This window comes from Ictalurus furcatus, chromosome 5, assembly GCF_023375685.1.
Source record: "Ictalurus furcatus strain D&B chromosome 5, Billie_1.0, whole genome shotgun sequence".
Lineage (NCBI taxonomy): Eukaryota > Metazoa > Chordata > Actinopteri > Siluriformes > Ictaluridae > Ictalurus > Ictalurus furcatus.
Genome location: NC_071259.1, coordinates 25,054,420 through 25,077,219, shown reverse-complemented (window position 1 = coordinate 25,077,219; position 22,800 = coordinate 25,054,420). Strand labels below are relative to the sequence as shown.

The window sequence follows — 22,800 nt, the reverse complement described above, 5'->3', positions numbered from 1 at the left end:
AAAAAAAAAAGAAAGAGAGAAAAAGGAAAGGAAGAAAAAGAGAAAAAAAAAAAAACACTGCTAGAGGAATCTGGAAAGGGAATAAATGGCCTTCCTCTTGGTTCCTTATTCCAAGAGTATTTTATGTCCATGGCATATAAAAGAAACCATTGAGCCAGTCTGTGCTTTTGAAATGACTTATGCAGATCAACATGCAAGACAGTTTAAGGAAAATCCTACAGCTGGGCTTCAGAAACAGGGACATTTCAGCATGAACTTGCCTAGCTAGTAAAGTGTGTTCACAAATCTCCCTCTTTCATTTGCTCAAAATAACCATGATGCAAATCCAATTTGGTTGAATTACTGTCTGTCTCGCACACATCCACATGCACACACGTTACTCAGTATTACACAAGGAGAAGAACGACCGGCTCGTCATCACCTTTGAATCGTGAGCTCCTTTGGTTTCTTTAGGTAAATGACACAAAGCAAACAGCAATGTGGAAAAACACAAACATTCTTCTTAAAGAAAGAAGGGAAAAGCCAATTAACCAGCAATTTCTAGACTACTAAACCTATAAATAAGGAAGAATTATTTGAGCTTGACTATACCTCATGACAAAAGGAAGTGAGGATCACTGCAAAACTGCCAATTCCCTTCACTTCTGAGCTTTACAGAGTAGAGAGCTGTCACTGCACTCCTTTCAGCTTTACTGCTCCAGGTTTAAAGCAAGACGCGCTCTTAAGTGTGTGTTCTCCCACGTCACCCACTTCCCAAGCAAGCAAACAAACACCAGCCAGAAACAAGGCACCGGCCTCTTTTATGATCCAAAACACAGCCGAGCTTAAGTTTCTGTTTCTCCTCTGGTGTCGAGGGGAAAAGAAACTCAAACACACCCCTCCTGAGTCCCGGCTCTATGCGTGTTCTGTGCAGCATGCCTCCAGCATGAAGAAGGCACACCACACCTAAACGCACGTCACACATGAACTCGGCTGAACGAGTGACGTCAGAGACTGATATTTATTTAAACCAACAGGAAAATGAACCGGCTGTTTAACAAGAAGGAGGAACAAGCAAATCAAGCCTGTGTTGTATACTCAAAATAGTGAACGCCAAATTTGACATGCACAGGCCTACCTTGATAAAATAGAGCTATCCAAATTGCATAAGTTCCCTTTGGCCGCTTCTATGTGGGTCACGACTTTCGAGTGCTGAGACGGTGGGAAACATGAACTGAGCAATAAAAAAGGTGAGCAGGGTGGAGAAAAAAAGGAGGGGGGGGGCGTTTGTCGGAAATTGGGCCAATGCAACATAACACGAAAGAAGAGTGGCAGATTTGAGGAATGCAGTCCTGGATGACTGTGAGGGTGCGCGCGCGCACACACACACACACAATGATGTGGCAGATCTGTGAACACCTGGGAGATAAAATGGACCGTGTATGCAGGTTACCATTTCCGTTTACCTTTGGACAGACAGAGTCTCTAGTAATACAGAAATGCTTTGTGGATAAATTTAACATTTGAATAGCTATAAAAAAAGTTTAGAAACTGATGTGGTTAACCATTATAAGAGGGAGAAAATCAATAATGTTCACTTCACGCTGCAATACAATGTCCCTCATGTCAATGGCAGTTTAACTAATTAGTATATAAGAACTTTAATTATTCATGGCAGTGTTGTTCTGCCGATAGCAACTCGTAAGCCACTTGTGGGTGAAAGTCTTGATAAACTCGTTATGATGTCATGCGTCACCGAGAAGTCATTGTAAAATTCACTCTCAGCTTTCTGACGTTGTTTATGTCTTTGTTTTCATTCTGTTCATTATTAAACACTTTAAAAGGACCTGTGCTAAGCGTTGCTGGAAAAGCATTATCTCGCGTTTGCCCTGTGAGCTTTATATCTGACTGAATATCCATACACACCCAGTGATAACCGCAAAAAAAATTCACCAATAGCGATTCCCTTTCGACGCCACAATTTAGTCCCCAGTGAACTCTCAAATTCCAGGAAAAACACCACTGATGGACACAGAAAGAACCACGACAATGGAATCCCTTCTGCTGTAAAAGACAGATATCCATCTTTTTCTCCCATAGCCAATCAGAGCTGCACGGGTTTTGATGAAAAGCCAGAGTGAGGATTCAAACAGGGACATTCAAAGGCTACGTCCACATTAATCTGGAAAAATTTGAAAACGCATCTTTTCCTCTACGTTTTGGCCTTGCGTTCGGATAGACGCGTTTTTGTCCAAAAAAAAAAAAAACGCATCTTTTTCTCTACGTTTTGGCCTTCAATCCACACAGAGGCTGCGTTGCTGTCCAAAAACTGAGCTTTTCGAAGGGGAAAAAACAAACGCTCTCCTAAGTGGATAAATTTGAAAATGCAGTTTTCGCGTTGTAGTGTGGACTGAGAAAATGGAGATATTCAAAAACAATGATGTGGGGTTTTTTTTGGTCATGTGACCCCTTCGACTCAAAACGAACAAGATGGTGGACGATGTACCGCAGTTGTTGAGCCTGCTATCCAATACGGGGCAGTGGTGGCTCTGCATCATGGCTGACCCTGCGCTCTGACTCCAGCTTCCTGACAGGCTGGGGTATGTGAAGAAAAAACAATTTCACTGTGCTCTACTGTATATGTGACCAATAAAGACTCATTATGATAGTGCTGTTGAGAGATTAACGTCACTTAGTACAACCTTTAGATTACATTTTCAAATAAACTCCTGACGGAAATTACACGGACCAAAGCGTCTTGTGTTTTTAACGCATGCAGAGTATGCAGAGCATGCAGGAAGCAGGTGTTTTCAGTGTGGACAAACAATTTCTGGAAATGTATTTATTTATTTTAATGCCAGCTTTCCCATCCAACACAGCGGCACTGGAGCTAATCAGCAGCCCGGTGTTGCCAATTTTGCCAAATACATGAACAGTCTGCGATGGCATGACCACATTTCATAAGAAGCAAATTATAACCCGTTTCCTATTCTGATAACACTACATCCAATTCTGTTTTCTTCTGTATGTCTTCAGAAAAATCCTCCTTCTTCCGACGACTGCATTAATATGCAAATAGAATTGATGACGCCATCTGGCGACTTCAGCACGCATTAGCTACTTTCCCCTGAAAAAAGTTGGCAAATCTGCTTCAGCCGGTTACTCTGAGCCTGCCAAGTCAACACGCAGCACTAATCACACGTCATTACGTGCTCTTCCTGCATCACAAACCAATACATTCAGAAAAAGGCACGAAGTTCCACATTGCTTAAAAGCATGCAGAGTTTCCGGAATGAAAGGCATGTGAAAGTAGCATCACGGGGAGAAAAAAAGCATGTGAAAGTTGGCATATTAAGACGTCTTGCCAGGCCAAAGATTCATGACTCATCACTCATATACAGCTGTATAAACGCAAAGACACTGAAAATAGTGTTAGAAAACGCTGACTTAAATAGCTTAAGACAGCCACACGAAAAGACCCGCGTCTTCAAGTAGTTAGTTCCCATCAGTGGATATTTAAAATGTATAGCGTTCTTACATAATTAATCTGGAAATGCCTGTAAAACTAAATAAGAGACTTTGCAAGCTTCACCAGCAAAACATCCCAGTTCAGTGTACGCTAATTTGGCCAAAAAAAAAAGCAAGAGCTAGTTTCAACAAATTTAGTTAAATTAATAGTTTATATTATTTACCTAACGACAGAAACAACCGTGACTGTTTGGTTTTTATTATTTTATTATCTTCACTGAACTAGCCAGACGTAAACTCCGTGCAGTACATGCTGGTTCGCCATCTTTGCGGCTAGCGAGCTAGCATTTCTCACCAATGCGTAGTTTCAATCACAGAGCTCATGTTAGCTAAGCTGGCCTGGTGATTTCATTTGAATAACATTTTAATAAGTGACATTATTTTGCACATAAAATCTGAAAGGGGGGGGGGACTATGTACCCAACTGCGCCAATGTGTAAATAAGAAAACAAATTAGGCCACTGTTAGCTTAGCTGAAAAAGAAAAAAAAGAAAACAACAACCATTAGATAACTACGCTAGCTCCTAGCTCAGTGGCTAGCTGGCACAACCTCTGGTACAATGCAAGCAGTATCTTAGCAACGCGTTTACCGCTGGCTAGTCGGAGAATTTCGCCTGTTAGCAGCTAGGTATTATTATTATTGTTATAATCATCAACATCATTATTATTATGGAGTTGCGTTATGGATAAAAACGAATACTTTCTCCATGTCTTTATGTAATGCAGGATTATAAAACGATACAGCTTGTTATTTTCAGTTCGTATTATTTCTATTTTATGTAGCTAGTCACTACCCGTTGTATTGCCCAGGCTGCGGTGTCTGCTGAACTGCGCTACGAGCAGGAATCGTCTTCAATTCATTTAACTAGCCAAGACAAATTCGCTCTCAAATCCTGTCCGGACTGACATCATCGAGATTAAAGATATATGCAAGCAGAAAAAGCGCCTACCTGGCAGCCTGAAGTAACCTGTGGGTTAATTTGAAGCGTCTGGATGCTTTGTGAGTCGCGCTTGCTTTTTTCCCCCCCTCTCTCTTCACACGTCTCTCACAGCCGGTCTGACGCGTCACTTCCGAAAATCGCAGATTTCAGGCATCCGCTATCTGTCGCCTTCTTCACCCCCAGCGTCTTTAGACACACCAAGTGGACACCCAGCTTTCAAACTATAAACCGGCGCATTATAGCTACTCCTTTGCTTGAACTGAATTAAAATTGTTTTGTTTTGTTTACGCCAATGAAACGGTTTAATATTTCCACGGTATGAAGCTAGTCTAAAAATATCACGGTTTCAACGTATCATGGTATTAAGCTAGCACTTAAAAACACACAGAAGGTGGTGAAAATTAAAAGCCAAAATGTACAGCAAACCACCGAATAGCTTTTCTTACTCTGGAAGATCCATCCATTTTCTATACTGCATATCCTTGCGAGTCATGGGGAATCTGGAGCCTATCCCAAGGGGCATGGGGCACAAGGCAGGGTACACCCTGGACAGAGTGCCAATCCATCGCAGGGCACAATCACATACAGGATATTTCTTTCTCTTTTCAGAACTGGAAGTTATTTAGAATCTAGTTCACAGTGTTGGTTTTTTGGTCTAATTAATCTTTAACCATGTTACAGATTAAAAAATGTAAAGAAATCTTAAAGTGGGGAGAAGGATTTAAAGGAATGAAAACTGATCAATGTTCCATACTGACCTGCAGGGTGTCCCAAAAGTCTTAGAGAGAATTAACACTTTTTAGTGTTGCTTAGTTTCTATTAATGTTTTTGGGGGGTTTTTTTTAGACAGCCTTTACGAATGCCTTTGACAAAAGAAGAACGTATTGAAATCATTCTCATGGCTGGATCGGGAAGCTGTTGCAAGGTTGCGATGGACTTTAACAGGAAACATGGCGAACACATCACACACCACACTGTTGCCAAACTTAAGACTGGAACTGATGCAGACCAACCGAGAAGTGGACGTCCACCAACATCCACTGACAAAGCCACAACCGATGTGGGGCTGGCAAACGTAGTCCCCTATATATGAAGACTTGGGACACCCTGTATTTTCAGACATGGTCTTCCCTGTCTAGAATCCATAGACCCGAAAGGTAAATATAAAAAAAGTTTTTAAAAAAATCAGAGGCATTGTTGCTTTTCTTGTGCTTTATATAAAAGAACTCTGATTTTAGACTATGGTTGCCTTTTGGACATTTTCTGTTAGAGGGCGGTTTTCCTTTCGTTCTGTCATCCATGACTAAAGTAACGAAACCTGTTCCAGGAGTGGAGCAGCGTTAAGCCTCCTTGAGGGAACGTGCAGCCAGATGAATTTGTAATGTATTTCCTTGCTTGTGTAAAAATAGATTTCAAGTTCATTTTAATCAAAGTGTATTGTTCATTTTTATTTTGAATTTGTTGATTCAATTTCCTTATAGAGAGTATAGACATAGTTTCTTCAGTATGATCACATTTAAAGTGTATAATTATCCCCTACTGAGATCACTCCACTGGTTGCCTGTTTCAGCAAGGATCAGATTGAAAACCTTGTTTGTAGTATGAAAAGGCTCTGCACTATATTAGCTACAAATACACTTGTATTCAAAGGTCTTTAAATTTGGGGCTGTTGGCATGACCGATGCTCATAAGGTGAAATCTCAGTGCTTCAGTGTCTGAGCAACCAAGTGGTTGCATTCCTACTAGAAAGGCCAAACACATGGTGGCTTAGCACTTTTGCCTTGAACCTCCAGGGTTGGGGGATTGAATCCCGCCCCCGCCCTGTGCGCGTGAAGTTTGCATGCTCTGTCCATGCTTCTGAGGTTTCATCTGGGTACTCCAGTTTCCTCCCCAGGTCCAAAGTCATGTGTTGTAGGCTGATTAGAATTTCCAAATTGTCTGTAGAGTGTGAATAGGTTTGTGTGATTGTGCCCTGTGATGGGTTGGCACCCCGTCCAGGGTGTCCCCTGCCTTGCACCACAAGTTCCCTGCGATAGGCTCCAGGCTCCCCCTCAACCCTGTGTAAGATAAGCGGTATGGAAAATGGATGGATGGATGTTTAGTTGTGGGTGGTACAGTGGTGCAACAATGAATTAATAATATAGTCTGTAGAATAGAGTACACTTTGGGAAACATGGGTCTATACTGTGAAACAAAAAAAGCACCCTAAAAATGGATTAACTTGTTTGTTCCTCTGGGGAAAACCCTTAGGTTCGATGTAAACCCCTACAAGATGCCTTTTTTGAAAACATTTCAAATTGAACCCGCTTTAGAGAGCTCCAACCTGTGAGGAGCGTCTTTTTTCTAAGAATGTAGGCCGTTTCTGTTACATTCATTCATTTATTCATTCGGTCTCTCTAGAATTTCGCAATTTTGTGACCACAGAAATTAACACAAAATCAAGCAAAGTCTGCAATATTCAGAAGAGCTTGCAATTTTTCAAAATTATAGCAGAATTTCTGCAGATTTGGGCCAAGACGCATCATGTGATGTCATCACATCACACATTCAGTCAAATCCCTCTTCGATTCACATGCCTCGAACATGAGTACAGATAAAAGGTCTCATTTACCAACAAACATCACTGTGAATGACCATTTTGTGCAATTGCAATTTCGCCAATTCAAGTATAGTTTTTTGCAAAAACACCTACAAAAAACTATGCAAGTTGAATCACGACATTTGAAAAAAGGCACCGTAGAATCAAACATTTTTGTCTGAAAAAATCACAGAAAAACTTTGCGAAATCATTTTCAGTAAATGCTTTATCATGGGCAGAGTTGTGGTGGATCCAGAGTCTATGGCCAGTCTGGAACCCAGAGCGAGAGCTGGGAACACACCCCGGATGGGAAGTCAGTTCGATATAGGACACCATGCACACATATTTACACATTCAATCTCACCTAGCTAATCTTACCAGCATGATTTTTAGGGGTGTGAAAGGAAATCAGAGAGCCCAGAGGAAACCCATGCAGACAACACAATATCATATGGAACTCGAAACAGTGACCCTGCAGCTCTGAGGTGGAAACGCTACCACACTGTTTTACATTCACTTTCTCTTTACAGTATTACAAATTTGAGCATGTTAAAAATGTTGGTTCTATGGTGTAGTTGGCATGTTTACTGTAAACCCTGTTCAATCAAATCAACACTTAAATAGAACTTTTTCAACAGCATGAAGTTGATTAAAAGGTCTTACCCAGTAACACACTATAGCAAAGTTGAAAGAAATTATCTCCAAATGGAAAAAAAAAACTCGGCACAGTAATGAACCTTCCCAGAAGTAGCCGACATTCCAAAATTCCTCCAAGAGCACAGCAACTACTCATCCAGCAAGTCACAGAAGAACCAAGGACAACAGCAAAGGACCTACAGACATCTCTTGCACCAGTAAAGGTCACTGTTCATGACTCCACTATCAGAAAGACACTGGACAAAAATCACATCCATGGAAGAGTGGCGAGGTGAAAATAACTGCTAACTCAGAAGAACATTAAGGCTCGTCTGAATCTTGCCAAAACACACCTTGATGATCCTCAAACCTTTGGGGAGAATGTTCTATAGACTGATGAGTCAAAAGTGGAACTGTGTGGAAGACAGGGGTCACGTTACATCTGGCATAAATCAAACCCAGAATTCCACAAAAAGAACATCATACCTACGGCAACTTGCAATAATTGAGGGAAGCATGAATTCTGCTCTCTACCAGAAAATCCTAAAGGAGAATATGCATTCTTCAGTCCGTAAATTGAAAGTCAAGCGCAACTGGATTATGCAGCAAGACAGTGATCCAAAGCATAGGAGTAAATCCTAGTCATAGAAGTAAGTGAAAGACTGATCTCCAGTTATCGGAAGCATTTGGTTGCAGTTATTGCTGCTAAAACTGGCACAACCAGATTTTAAGTTTAAGGGGGCAATTAGTTTTTCACATTGTTGATAGGTATTTTAACTTTTTTTTTTGCTTTAATTAAAAAAAAAAAAAAACCTGTATTGTGTGTTTACTCGGGTGACCTTTGTTTTAAGTTGTATTTTATTTGAAGATCTAAAACTATTTAGTATGAGATATACACAAAAACAAAAGAAATCAGGAAATACTTTTCCAAATAATTACAGGAACATGGAACAACAAACAGTGCAACCCTTCAACTTGTTTGCTTTCTATCTTAAGCTTGAACTGGTGCGTGTTAACACAAACAGCAGTCAATAAACCATGGAAGCCCAATTTCTGCACGACAAATATGCACGACAGATTATTTTTATCAGCAGCAGTATGTCAAATCGTTTGACTTATTATCTCTAAATTCTTACTTATGATCTCAAAATGTTGATATATGACAACAAGGCTACGCACCTATCGAAAATAATGTGTCCTTTTGAATCTTGAAACATAGCTGTTTAGAAGGATAACCTGATTAGCTAGCTTGGGAAACCCAGATTCCCCTAAAAATTCATTAAAATGTTTTTATATTATTTATCACTCTGGGTGAAATTCAATATTTTAGCAAATTGAATGGGTTTTGCATTAAAATAACTATCTGAAACAGTAGACAGAGTGCTCAGAGCTGCAGTCATAGTCAATAGCCTAATCCACAACATGGCAGACATGACCTGCTTTTACTTATTATGAGAGACTGAGGAGATGCTGAGAATTAAACAGAAGGCCAGACCAACATGAAACAGAACACACACACAGATATATAGATAGGATTATACTTCAGTAAGAGTCACTGGTGCTTCCCCTATTTTAAAAACAACCAACCACCAGTGATTCATACTCACAGTAAACAACTTGTTATTCCTATTAAAAATTATACAATTTTTCCAACAAACAAATCCTCTTCAGTTTGCTACATCACTGCAATTCCTTGTGTGACTGGAAGGTAGAATCTTGATCTCAAAGATGGGATCAAATATCAGGGGCTTGCACCTATTAACAAATCATAAAAGTTTTTTTTTTCTTTTAACAAATATTTGGCAGTTAGGAGATTCTCATCTAATCTAATTCAATTTAATAAATTATTCTTTTGGTATATTATTTAACATAATCTTGCAATGAAAGATTTAGATTAGATTAAATTAAAATTTATTGTCATTGAGTGGAGTACAAGTAGGGTGGCCAGACATCCCACTTTATGTTGTAATGCACAGCATTTTAGTCCTTTGTCCTGCATACCACTTGAGATGATGTCCCGCATTTTGATTTGAAGTAAAGAGTTAACTCAAATTTGAATGTGGTGTGCTCCAGTACCGGTTTTTGAATGCAGGGCGGAGCCGGAGAAGGTGTGTGGAAAGGATTTCACACCTGGGGGGTGTATTGCAGTGATCCGAGGCCAGAATTAAAACAGGAGAGACAGGTGCCTTGAAAGACAGAGAGAGAGAGCCAACCAGTATACAGCCGTTTGTGTAATTATTGGATGTTTTCAAACTGGGATAGGCATTTTGCAACCGCTTTAACTGATTTGTTAAAAATAACCCAAACCATAAACCATAAACCATAAACCTAACCTTAACCATAGTTGACTGGATGGTTGAACAACACCTATTCGGTCTGAAGATGCCCACTGAGACCTATACTTGCATCAAAGGGCTGTCAGCTTTCACTCAAACTGGACACATGTGAGGTCAAGATATAGAAATGCTTTTTGTTTTCCACTTAATTTTTTTTATGCAGTAATGTTTCTCTTTGTTTCATTGTTTGACACAAGAGACTTAAGTGTAAATAACTACAAATGGCAGAGTGCATATGTTTTTAGTTCATTTAGCTAGGCTTCAAAATGGTAGGAGTTTGGGTGTCGGAAATATGTCCCACTTTGTCCCACACAAACTTACTACATGTCCCACATTTGGCCCGTTTGCATCCGGTCACCATAAATACAAGTACAAAGCCAATGACTTGAGATGACTGAAGTCTGAATCTTGAGATAATAAGTCTAAAGTTTGAGATAAGCCTTAATTGTAGGATAATCAGTCACAACTTTGAGATAATGTGGCAAATTTATGAGATGTGTCAAACTCTTGCTGTTGGCAAAAATAAAGAAAAATGTTATGCAAATATTGTGCAACAAACTGTTTAATCTTGGAAAGAAAATATATATATAATATAAACCATAACAGCAACAAGCATAGGGTTTCTCAAACCAAGCACAATTGTAACTATATACATGTAAAAAAAAAAAATGTCTATGAAAATTGTTCTCTTTTAATTTTCGAAAATATAAGAAAATATAAAATTTAAAAAATCTAAGATCTAAGCTTTTGTTTGGCCATTTTCCCCCACAGTTTCTTCAGTGAGTCAAAGTTTATATATATATATATATATATATATATATATATATGTATATATATATATATATATATATATATATATATATATATATATATATATATATATATGAAAATATTTTTAACTAGTAAACCAGGGCAGAGGCTTAATGTATTTCCACTTTTATTAAAATAAGCTTTCCCATATTTAAATATTTTTTTTGTTGTTAATAATCATCACGAACACATCTTCCTCCACGTGACCGGAAGTACCACATCTGTTAAGATGGCGACTCCCTATGTAACGGATGAGTCTGGTGAGCTTTATGATTTTGTTGTCATTGTTAAAATCAGAATAGTAATCGGGTTTGAGTATTGATGAGTTATTTGCGCTGAACATGCATGAGCAGTGGATTTGAGCACTGTTCGAACTGTAGAATAAGGAAACCACAATCCCTGCAGAGAGTCGGTTAGCCGTGTAGCACGCGCGCTTAGCCAGCTGTCAGTCCCGCAGTCTGAATCAACCTCCTGCATCAAGTCCTGAAATAGCACCGAGTCGCATCGTTCACTCTATATCCATTACATAACGCGTTATGTTTATTAAACACATCTGCATTTAACAGGCATTGGTCATTCGTAAGCGGTCATGTTTTTTCCCCCGCTTTCCTTAGGCTAAGCTAATAAGCTAAGCTCACTGTCTATACCGAATCGGTTGTAACTGGTAGTGCCGTTAAGTTCAAAGCGTTAATAACTCACCAGATAGCACTTCCCAGCTCTTTTTGGTTAGATATATCGAATCAGAATGTAAGACAAATCCAAATTCCATGCAGTTTTGATCAGAGTCATGTCTCTGTAAGCAAGCTGATTTCTCCAGACTCAGGAGTAAAAAGGGATGTACAAACAGTGACAATATACAGCACAGAAACTGTTCTGGAACTGCAGTCCTAGGAAAACACACAGTCACCACACATTGCCTGGTGAGCCAGTTGATGTTAATTTCAGATTTGTCCACCCCTGACATGAGTATAATAAAATACAATATGTTTGGGCTGTTCTCAGGTGCATGAGACCAAATAAATGAATAACTGCATTGCAAAGTGCACGGTATCATCCATCGGATCAAACTCTCAGTCCGTCCCTCCAGGATTTTCCGTTCGAATAAATAAACGCAAAATCAAGCAAACACTGTAATATTCGATTCGATTTTTCAAAGGTACCACAGATTTGGGCCAACACGCATTCAGTCAAAGCTCTCTTCAATTCATGTGCGTCGCATATGAGTACAGCTAAAAGGTCTCATTTACCAACAAACATCACTGTGAAACAAGTTCGTGCACTTGCGATTTCGCCAAGTCAAGTGGTTTTCCACAAAAGAAAAAACCTCAGCAAGTTGCGGCACAATTTTGGGGGGAAAAACAAAAACGGCGCACAAAAGCAAGCATTTCTGGCTGCAACAATCTCAAAAAAAAAACTCTGTACAGAAATCCTGTAGAGACTGTTTCACTGTGCAAAAAAAAAAAAATCCTTCCATCGCTCCGTATTCATTAACAAAGTCACAACGTTGACATTGGACTCGTCTGCATGTTTTTACAGGAAAGTATATTGCTGCTACACAGCGTCCAGATGGGACATGGAGGAAACCTCGGCGAGTGAAGGATGGATATGTACCTCAGGAGGAGGTGCCTGTGTAAGTGTCACGCATTTCTAAACACACAGCTAGTTGTATGGTGAATCCTACTTAACAATCGGGACAGCTTGTAAATCAGTTAAGTCAATTAAATTTTGTCTGTCGAGTTTTTAAATCTGATTGGTCATAAAATGGTGATTCATTTCCTATAACAGCAGCTCTGAGAGTAGTGCCGGCTAATGCACTCGTTCTAATGTTGTCGGTTCGTACAGGATTTTGCAGTACAAGTTTTTTTTGTGATTGTTGCGGCCAAAAATGCTTGTTTTTGCTACAGCCTTTTCCAAATTTTGCGATGCAATTTGCAAGTTTTTTGTGTATTTTATTTTTTTTGTGGAAAACTACTTGAATTGGCAAAATTGCAAGAGCCCGGAATTGTTTTGCATGGTCTTGCACAGTGATGTTTGTTGGTAAGTGATAGCTTTTAGCTGTACTCATATGTGACGCACGTGACTCGAATAGGCTTTGACTGAATGCACGTTGTGATGATGTGACACGACGCGTCTTGGCCCAAATCTGTGGAAAATCTGCAATAATCGCAAGCTCCTCCGAACGTTGTGGAGTTTACTTGATTTTGCGTTGATTTCTGCAATCACAAAATCACGAAATCCTGCAGAGACAGTACAGTGGTGCTTGAAAGTTTGTGAACCCTTTAGAATTTTCTACATTTCTGCACAAATATGACCTGAAACATCATCAGATTTTCACACAAGTCCTTAAAGTAGATAAAGAGAACCCAGTTAAATAAATGAGACAAAAATTTGATACTGGGTCATTTATTTATTGAGGAAAATGATCCAAAATTACATATCTGTGAGTGGCAAAAGTTTGTGAACCTTTGCTTTCAGTATCTGGTGTGACCCCCTTGTGCAGCAATAACTGCAACTAAACATTTCGGGGTAACTGTAGATCAGTCCTGTACATCGGCTTGGAGGCATTTTAGCCCATTCCTCAGTACAGAACAGCTTCAATTCTGGAATGTTGGTGGGTTTCTTCACATGAACTGCTTGCTTCAGGCCCTTCCCCAACATTTCTATTGGATTAAGGTCAGGACTTTGACTTGGCCATTGCAAAACATTAACTTTATTTTTCTTTAACCATTCTTTGGTAGAATAACTTGTGTGCTGTGGGTTGTTGTCTTGCTACATGACCTACTTTCTCTTGACATTCAGTTTACAGATAGATGTCCTGGCATTTTCCTTTAGAATACACTGGTATCATTCAGAATTCATTGTTCCATCAGTGATGGCAAGCCATCCTAGCCCAGATGCAGCGAAACAGGCCCAAACAATGATACTACCACCACCAATGGTCTTGGATTGCCTCCATTTGTACACAGTCTGTCTAACTGTGGATTGGTGGAGTCCAAACTCTTTAGAGATGGTTTTATAACCTTTTCCAGCTTGATGCGCATCAACAACTCTTTTTCTGAGATCCTCAGAAATGTCCTTTGTTCATGCCATGATACACTTCCACAAACATGTGTATCAAAGATCAGACTTCTATAGATCCCTCTTCTTTAAATAAAACAGGACACTCACTCGCACCTGATTGTCGTCCCACTGATTGAAATCACCTGACTCTAATTTCACCTTCAAATTAAACAGCTAAACCTAGAGGTTCACATACTTTTGCCACTCACAGATATATAATATTGAATCATTTTCCTTAATAAATAAATGACCAAGTATAATATTTGTTTAACTGGGTTCTCTTTGTCTACTTTTAGGACTTGTGTGAAAATCTGATGATGTTTTAGGCCGCATGTATGCAGATAGATAGAAAATTCGAAAGGGTTCACAAACTTTCAAGAACCACTAAATTGTTCCCAAAGTAACAGCTCAATCATATGGAATTGTATGATCACATAATTTAAGATTATTAAAAAAATGGTTAAAAAAAAAAACATGGTGGTGTTTAGGACAGGAAGAGACATTATAATTGTTGAATTGTTGATCTGGTGAAGTTTTCTGTTTGGAGATGTTAAAGATTTCTGGAAGGCGTGACAGTGCTTTGTAACAGTCAGTACGTTTTCAACCACAAGAAAGTCTTCAGGTTTCTCTGTAACATGACAGTTTGCATTTTTCTTTGTATTAACTTTGAAAGAGAGAGAGAAAGAGAAAAAGCAGAGACGATTGCTGATAATTCCACCGCAGCAGAGAGTGCCTTTCTTAAGATTCTGCTCCGCTCGCTCGGACTGCTCGGTCCGCTCGCTTCAACCCAGAACGCACTTGGTGACATGCTGGTTTGAAGAACTGCAAAATAAGCATTAAAAATGAATAAAAGGCATAGCCTGTGACAGAATGTCACCCACAAATATCATCATTATTATCTCTAATACTGTAATTGAGGCATTTATTCACGCAGTTTATTGCAAACAGAAACAAGTATACGACGGCGATATTTCATGTTGGAGCGGGATTTGAATGGACTTTGTTTTACCGGTGAGCCGTGTGCAACTGTGCAGAGCACACACACAGTGCAGAATATTGAGCAGAGCGTCACAGCTCTCCGCTTCGCTCACATGCTCTGTAAGGGAGTGACTGGCACTAATTAGTCGGACTGATGTTCCATGACATTAAACATAACTATGAACAGATAAAAAGCATGATGTGTCATTCATTAATAGACTGTAATCATTGGCAATCATTAGACTGGGGTCTAACAAGAGTAAAACACTTCAGGATGTGCAGTTATTGCAAAAAATACCATTGGAAAATCAACATATTCTTTTTATTTTAACTACTACAGAAGTCTGTTGCTATCAGGTGACTGATTGATTATTTATTTTTCTTTCTTTCCCCTTCTGTCCATGACCAGCTACGAGAATAAATATGTGAAGTTTTTTAAGAGTAAACCTGATCTCCCTCCTGGAATGAATCCAGAGGACGCGGCTGCAGCCAAGCAGCAGCAGCAGGCGGCAGTGAAAGCGGACAAGGAGTGCGAGACAGCCGGCTTGTCCAAAGCGGCCAAACGCAACATGAAACGCAAAGAGAAACGCAAGCAGCAGCATGCTCAGGGTCAACAGGAAGCGAACAAGGAGGAGGTAGAGACGGTAACGAAAGAGTTGGAGAAGGTTTCGTTCGCAGCTGAAGAGCAGAACAACACGAGCGCCTCCACAGAGCTGTCTGCTGCTAGCACAGACAAAGCCAAGAAGATCAAGAACCTGCGGAAGAAGCTTCGCCAAGTGGAGGAGCTGCAGCAGAAAGTGGACTCGGGAGAGCTGCCGAACCCTTCCAAGGATCAGTTGGAAAAACTGGGACGGGCTCAAGCCTTACGGGAGGAGCTGAGGCAGCTGGAGGCAGATTTGTAAAGCAAGATGGTGTATACAAGCAGAGTGGGCCATGGTGTAGTGTTTTTCTTTCTGTATATATATATTTTTTTTCAGAATTTAGGATAGATCTTCATTGATTCCCATTGGTGTAATTCCAGTTTTGTGAAGCCCCATCCTACAGCCTTGTTCCTTTCTCTTCTGCCAATCTGTGATACAGGGATATTTAAAACAAGTTTATTTTTTAAACGTAATCGTGCAGTTAGTGCTCCTCACCCCCACCCATAAAACAGTACTAATAATGATTTTTGTGTAAAGTTTAGTTACAAATGACACTTATGCACTCCTGTGGTATGGACTTTGTCAAAATGGACGTTGGTATAGCTTAGAGGAGGGAGGAAGCCTTCGTTTTTCTCATTAGGAATTGTGCCTCTGGATATGGACATGTCATGGTGGGATTCTTCCGTGACGCTGCGCATTGTTGACACTACCTTTTTCCTGATAATACAGACTGAACAAGAGAACGAACTGAACACCGAGCCACTCTGAGGACACAGCGCAAGGACTTGAATGGCTGCAGTTTTTTTTTCTTGTTTGAACATTTGTGACTTTAATACCGATCGTAACAATGTAAAGCATGTTGTACAGTGCTGTGAAAAAGTATTTGCCCTATCCTGATTTCTTCTGTTTTTGTGTACATCTCCTACTAAATAGTTTTACATCTTCAAACGAAATACAACTTAAAACCAAGGCAACCTGAGTAAAGACACACTATAGTTTTTGTTTTAATTTTTTATTGAAGCAAAAATGTGAAAAACTAATTGCCCCTTTAAACTTAAAAGTGGCACAACCAGATTTTAGGAGCAATAACTGCAACCAAATGCTTCTGATAACTGGAGATCAGACTTTCACATACTTGTAGGACTAGGATTTACTCCTATGCTATGGATCACTGTCTTGCTGCATAATCCAGTTGCGCTTGAGTTTACGAAATTACGTAAACTCGTAAACGAAATTGAGTCAATTTACGAAATGAAGACTGGACATTCTCCTTTAGGATTTTCTGGTAGAGAGTAGAATTCATTTTTTCCTCAATGATTGCAAGTTTCCCAGGCCCTGAAGCAGCACAGAATCCCCACACCATCACACTTCCACCGCTATGTTCTACCATAGGTATTCTGTGGAATCCTGACCTGTGTTTGGTTTACGCCAGATGTAATAGGACACCTGTCTTCCAAACAGTTCCACTTTCGACTCCTCAGTCCACAGAACATTCTCCCAAAAGGTTTGAGGATCATCAGGATGTGTTTTGGCAAAATTCAGACGAGCCTTAATGTTGTTCTTGGTTAGCAGTGTTTTTTGTTTTGCCACACTCCCTCCACTTTCTGATAGTGGAGTCATGAACAGTGACGTTTACTGGTGCAAGAGAGGCCTGTAGTTCCTTTGATATTGTCCTTGGCTCTTTTGTGACTTCCTGGATGAGTCGTTGCTGTGTTCTTGGAGGAATTTTGGACGGTTGGCCACTTCTGGGAAGGTTCACTACTGTGAGTTTTTCCATTTGGAGAAAATGGCTCTTGCTGTGGTTCTTTGGAGTCCCAGAGCCTTTGAAATAGCTTTGTAACCCTTCCCAGACTAAAGTGTTTCAATCACCTTCTTCCTCATCATTTCTTTTAATTGTGGCATAGTGTGTTACTGGGTAAAACCTTTTAACCAACTTCATGCTGTTGAAAAAGTTCTATTTAAGTATAGATTTGATTGAACAGGGTTTGCAGTAATCAGGCCTGGTTGCCTTTAGTAACTAGAGAGGCAAATACATTTTCACACTGGCTCAGTTGGTACTGGATAACTTTTTTTTGTTTCAGTAAATAACTGTCATTTAAAAACTGTATTTTGTGCCTTTGTTTTATCCTACTTTTTTATTTATTTATTTCTGAAACAATTTAATGAGATATACACAAAAACAGAAGAGATCAGGCAAATACTTTTTCACAGCACTGTACCTCCAAAGGTTACTTTTAAAACCTGTATGGATTGGCCATTGGTGGAGTGGATAACAACGACAGTATTTAAGTTGTCAGCCATGTCATTTCTTTCTTTCAGAAGTCCTTTTTATTATGTGTGTTTTTTTATTGTAGTAGTTGTCAAATATTAAGCAGTGTTGTTGTATTACATTAAAGTATGAAAGACATCCAGCTTGTTGTAGATGAAAGTGTTTGAATCCTGAACCACACAATACTCATCTGAACCCAATATCAAAAGTGTATCATGGGATATGTTTAGAAGAGGACGATGGGGAGCATGCCAATCCGTTGCAGGGCACCATGTACACACACATACACACACCTAAAGAGGATGTAGAGTCAACAATTCATATACTGGCATGTTTTTAGGAGATGGGAAGGAAATGAAAACCCAGAGGAAAGTAATACGGACACAGGAAGAGCAAATGAAAATCCACCCAGATAGTAACCTGAGTTCAGGATCAATCCTGGAGCTGTGAGATGGAAATGCTACCCACTGTACCACCCTGCTGCCTGAGGGTTTATTCATCTTCAGGAACTAAGAAAGGTTGTTATTCAAAGGCTACAATTACGTAGGACAAAAGTGTTATTGGTTACTTGGGAAATACAGACACTAAGCATAAAGTAGCTAATTACTCAGGCTAGTGATTCTGTTAGCTAGCATGTAATAAATGTTCAAATAAAGACTGCTAAGGCTTCATATGATAAAATTACCAGCAAGTGATCATGGAAAGGAAATGTAAACATCAAGTCTCATTTCTTTCAGATATGTTGGTATATTAAAGAGAAAATACAGTCTGATTAAACGTACACTGTACTTAGATTTAGCATCAGCTTTAAAGCAAACATCCATGGGTTCTGCCTTTAGTAACATTGGCATTATGTTACAACTCTGAGTTACAGTCTAAAAAAAAAAAATGATTCTGAGGTGGTGAATACTAAAAAGTGATATTCAATTTGTTTAGGTGTATTCTTGCTGTCATGATTTCCATAAATTGTTAATATAAAAGCCATTTTTGTGGGGGAATCTTTGTTTTTCTAAGGGTTCTTCAAGTTGAAACTCTTGTAACTAGAGCCATTTCCCAATTAAATAACACTTGAGGAAGCTTTTTTCTTCTTCTTCCAAGACCCCAGAGCATGCTGGCCACACTGAGAAAGACTGGTGAGCTTGTTTTGGACAAATTTGTCTTTAAATGTAGCTGATATTTGGCTTATTATTCTCGGAATATTGCTTCTGCCCTGGGAAACTCATCTGGTTGAAATCTTAAAAGCAGAGAGACTTGAGAAGATGCTGTAAATACTCAGTTGGCCTCGGCATGCCCCTTCATCTGCTTCCAAGCTCTTAGAAGTTTTTAATAGGTAACACACTGGAAAAAACGACACATTGTTTACAGGAGAAAGTTACTGCACACTGTAATCGCTTCAGAAAAGGTGCAGAATAAAGGGTTCAAAAATAGGTTATCTACAAAAATTAGGGAGGCGGTGTAGATGTAACCAAACACAGAAACAGGATTTCTGAACCCATTGTGACTTTATTGTGTCCCGTAGTGACACTGTCTAATGCAAGACGTAGTCAGTGCTGTCCAACCATTTGAGGATTTTCACTCATGATGTCAGTTTTATACAACAGCTGGACTTTATTCAGACACATAGACTAGTGATTATCATAAAAGCAATTGTCTGTGAGGTCATATTAACACTTCCTTGATCTATAAATAACTCCTGGATGGATTCCTCACATCCATTAAACTGGATAGATGTTTTTCATGAATACTATTTGAACCCCAATACTCTTTTATACCTTTTGATCATACCACATATGTTTCCTGGGCTAACATTTAATTGTATCGGGTGCAGTGTCTATGCAAAATAGAGCAGTGACACTTTACAATAAGTGTACATGAATAATCATGCAGTAATAGCTGAATAAATACTTATTTAAATATGAACTAATGATGTGCTAACCTTAACTATGACGTGAGACTTATGAATTCATGCATGAATAATGACCACCTTAAGTACGTTAGTACATGTTTGTTAGTTAATATATTAATTAGCACATAGGGGTAAACTAAATCAAACATGCTCTATAGGAAGGAATATGAATTATATATGCATAATTTCAAATTGTTTGCATAATTTGCCATACACAACTGCGTACACAAACATCAGTGGATGGTGCTGGATTACTTTCATTATTTACATTGATCCTCCTAACAATGAACATAAAGTTTAGATTTTAAGATTTAGATAGATAAGGTTTAGATTTTTTTTTTTTCCAGTCATTCAGAACTATTCCAGTGGTTTGCCTGAAACAGGAAAATAAACTACAGAACAAAAGCCTAGACATGACAATAACAGGAGGAAAATATAATTCAGCAATTCTGGGGCCAAGCCTGACAGAGGCAAAGTGAGGAGATAAGCAAGTATTGTTTTAGAATGGTCATGATTTTATGACAGAGCATTTAGAAGTTATAAGCAAAAAAGTAATTATTTCATATTTTGTGAATGCTAGGTGGCGCTGTTTCAAAACTAAGCAGTTACCCTCAAGTCATGATGGCCATGACATTTACTAAGTTTGGTCTAAATACGCTAAAGCTTTACGGAGATATAGCCTCATATGCATTTTGGCATGCTTGCCATCAAATTTGCTTGTGTGTTATTCAAGAACGGTTTGACTAATCAGCATGCATTCCAGAACATTTTGTCAGCATGGTCTGAAGATGATGTGATTCGATTTTGGTGAAAATTGGACAAATGGTCTAGGAGGAGTTTGAAAAAGTACGTTTTTCAGAAAATTCAAAATGGCGGAAAATCTAGTTGGCAGAAATTGAAACCATCTACTCAGTGGTAAATGGTATCTACTCGACTCGGCATGAGCCAAGGAATCAGAGGAAAAAAAATTTTTTGTAGCCCTTATGGTTCAAAGGTTATTTGCATAAAAATGAGTAAAACTTGTTGGTGGCTCTAGAGCTTTTGAGATAGAGACTTCAAACTGGCAACAGGTCAGACTGTCCTCTATCTGTGTGCAAAATTTCACAACTTTTTACCATATGGTTCTATGGGCTGCCATAGACTTCCAGGGTGGAATAATAGTAATAATAATACTGAAAACAATAGGGGCCATCGCCCATTCTGGGCTTGTCCCCTAATAATAAATAGGAACAGTAACGAAATCAATAGGGGTCATCGCCCATTCTGGGCTTGTCCCCTAATAAAGGGGTGTACAGATGAGAACGGATAAACATCTGTAAAAATCACAGGGTGGCTTTAATTAAAGTTTACAAAAGCATTTATATAGAGCCATGAAACAGTCGAATTAAAAATGATAGCACCAACAAAAGAATCTATTGCTTGCTATATAAAAAATTTCCATTTGTCACTGTAACTGATTCATTCTGTGGTTTTATTTTCTAACTACGTAAGCTGTGTGGGAACTTCTGAAACCATTCTCCATCTGTCCCCAAACTGAACCACAAGGGATGGGCCATTAATTGTCACAGATATTGTAGCCACCAGAACTGAATGTTCTAGTTTCTCAATAACCTCTCCCATTAAAAAAATAATTTAGGAATGACAGCAGTGTCCTGAGACTGGAAACTTGATAAACAAAGAATATTTGTTAAAAAATAAAAGGCCATGGCTGTATATTATACCACGACAATGCTGAATGCTCAGTTCTGATTAGTACAACAACAGCTCAGACAACATAGATTTTTTAAAAGTGTATAATTGTTGATTAAAAAGTGTATAATTGTTGATATGCTGAAGTTTTTTGTGAGGAGATGTTTGTGGCAGCACTCATAGTAATAGTCAGAAGAAAAGCTGCCCAGGAAAGACAAAAAGAGATATGTAAGTGATAACTGGTACAAACCTATTCCATGGATGTTCCCATGAAATTCATAATCATTGGAAATTTGCTGTGGTATAAGAGGAATAAACCAACCACATATATATATATATATATATATATATATATATATATATATATATATATATATATATATATATATAATTTTTTTTACAGAGAATCAGAACTGCACATAATTTTGCAAGATGAAAAAATATAAATAAATGTACCAGTTCTTTTCGATTTATCAAGAAAAAAGCAACTGCAGATTTTCTGGTGTAGCAGGTTAATCATACAAAATCCTGTGAAATTAACCAAATTATGTTAAAGTTAAAAAAAAACAAATCACATGAAAGGTTCAAAAGTTGTCTAAAATCCTGCAAAATTGATTGCCATTTCCAAATTGTCTGTATTATGTGAGTGTGTGTATGAGTATGTGTGTGATTGTGCCCTTTGATGGGTTGGCATCCCATCCAGGGTGTCCTCCACCTTGTGCCCCGAGTACCCTGGGATAGGCTCCAGGCTCCCCTGCGACCCTGTGATATTATCTGTTGATTTAATAAAATATACAAATGCCTTTAATAAAATAAGTCTGAGACTCTAAACATGTTTCCACAATGCATTGTTTAATACACTAATTCCCAATGTCCAGTCTTCGAGAAAGTCTGGAACGATATTTCGAAGCATTAAATGATGTCAATACAATTTCAGCACTACAACAGACAAACATCATTTTGGTCTCTTGGGGATAGTTTAGTTTAATCCCATTTCTCACAGGTTTATTGAAAAATTGACAGTGCAATTAGCCTTGACAAAGCAAAGTAGACTTGCATGCAGATAACGATCTGCTGGGAGACTTTGTCATGGTGTTGCGCTGCTCTCTGGAAATTTAACAAGTCGCTTTTGACTGCCCACATCACATTCCTGCGGGTAAATCCAAACGCCTTTCTTGTTAAAGGGTATAAATGCAAACATACTCCCTGGAGAGGTGCAGAGATTTAGCAGAGCGCTCCAGGATTTAGGCCTTTCAACAAATCTGCATGCACAAACAAGGACTGGATCTCAACAAAAGTCAAACAGCTTATGGTAATAGAATTTGATTTGCAATTATTTTATTGAACTGCACTTCCTTTTTAGCTAATTTGCACAGTAGGATATCAGGGTATAATTGTGTGACACTGAAGAGTGACAACTGTGAAACGTGGACGTGTCAAGTGCTGAAG

At 38.9% G+C, this 22,800-nt stretch overlaps 2 protein-coding genes across 3 annotated transcripts in view; one reads left to right on the top strand and one right to left on the bottom strand.

Annotated features, from left to right (window-relative positions):
* Positions 1-4,560, bottom strand: part of spats2 (spermatogenesis associated serine rich 2) — a 34,326-nt gene extending 29,766 nt beyond the window's left edge. The window contains exon 1 of one of the 2 annotated variants that reach the window (XM_053625407.1): positions 4,458-4,560. The gene's annotated coding sequence lies outside the window, so the exon portion shown is untranslated. Of the gene's footprint in view, positions 1-591; positions 2,237-4,457 lie in introns of those variants that run through there. The other variant, XM_053625408.1, reaches the window with a different exon arrangement.
* Positions 4,561-10,918: 6,358 nt separating this feature from the next.
* On the top strand, positions 10,919-17,898 carry pym1 (PYM homolog 1, exon junction complex associated factor). The gene is made up of 3 exons (XM_053625406.1): positions 10,919-11,068; positions 12,345-12,438; positions 15,256-17,898. Exons 1-3 carry the CDS (start codon positions 11,038-11,040, stop codon positions 15,746-15,748), a joined length of 618 nt encoding a protein of 205 aa, XP_053481381.1. The 5' UTR covers positions 10,919-11,037; the 3' UTR covers positions 15,749-17,898.
* The last annotated feature ends 4,902 nt before the right edge of the window (positions 17,899-22,800 follow it).

Coding starts and splice junctions, on each gene's coding strand:
- pym1 (XM_053625406.1), top strand. CDS start 11,038: ATGGCGACTCCCTATGTAACGGATGAGTCTG. Junction 11,069..12,344: donor CTATGTAACGGATGAGTCTG/GTGAGCTTTATG, acceptor ATGTTTTTACAG/GAAAGTATATTGCTGCTACA. Junction 12,439..15,255: donor CCTCAGGAGGAGGTGCCTGT/GTAAGTGTCACG, acceptor GTCCATGACCAG/CTACGAGAATAAATATGTGA.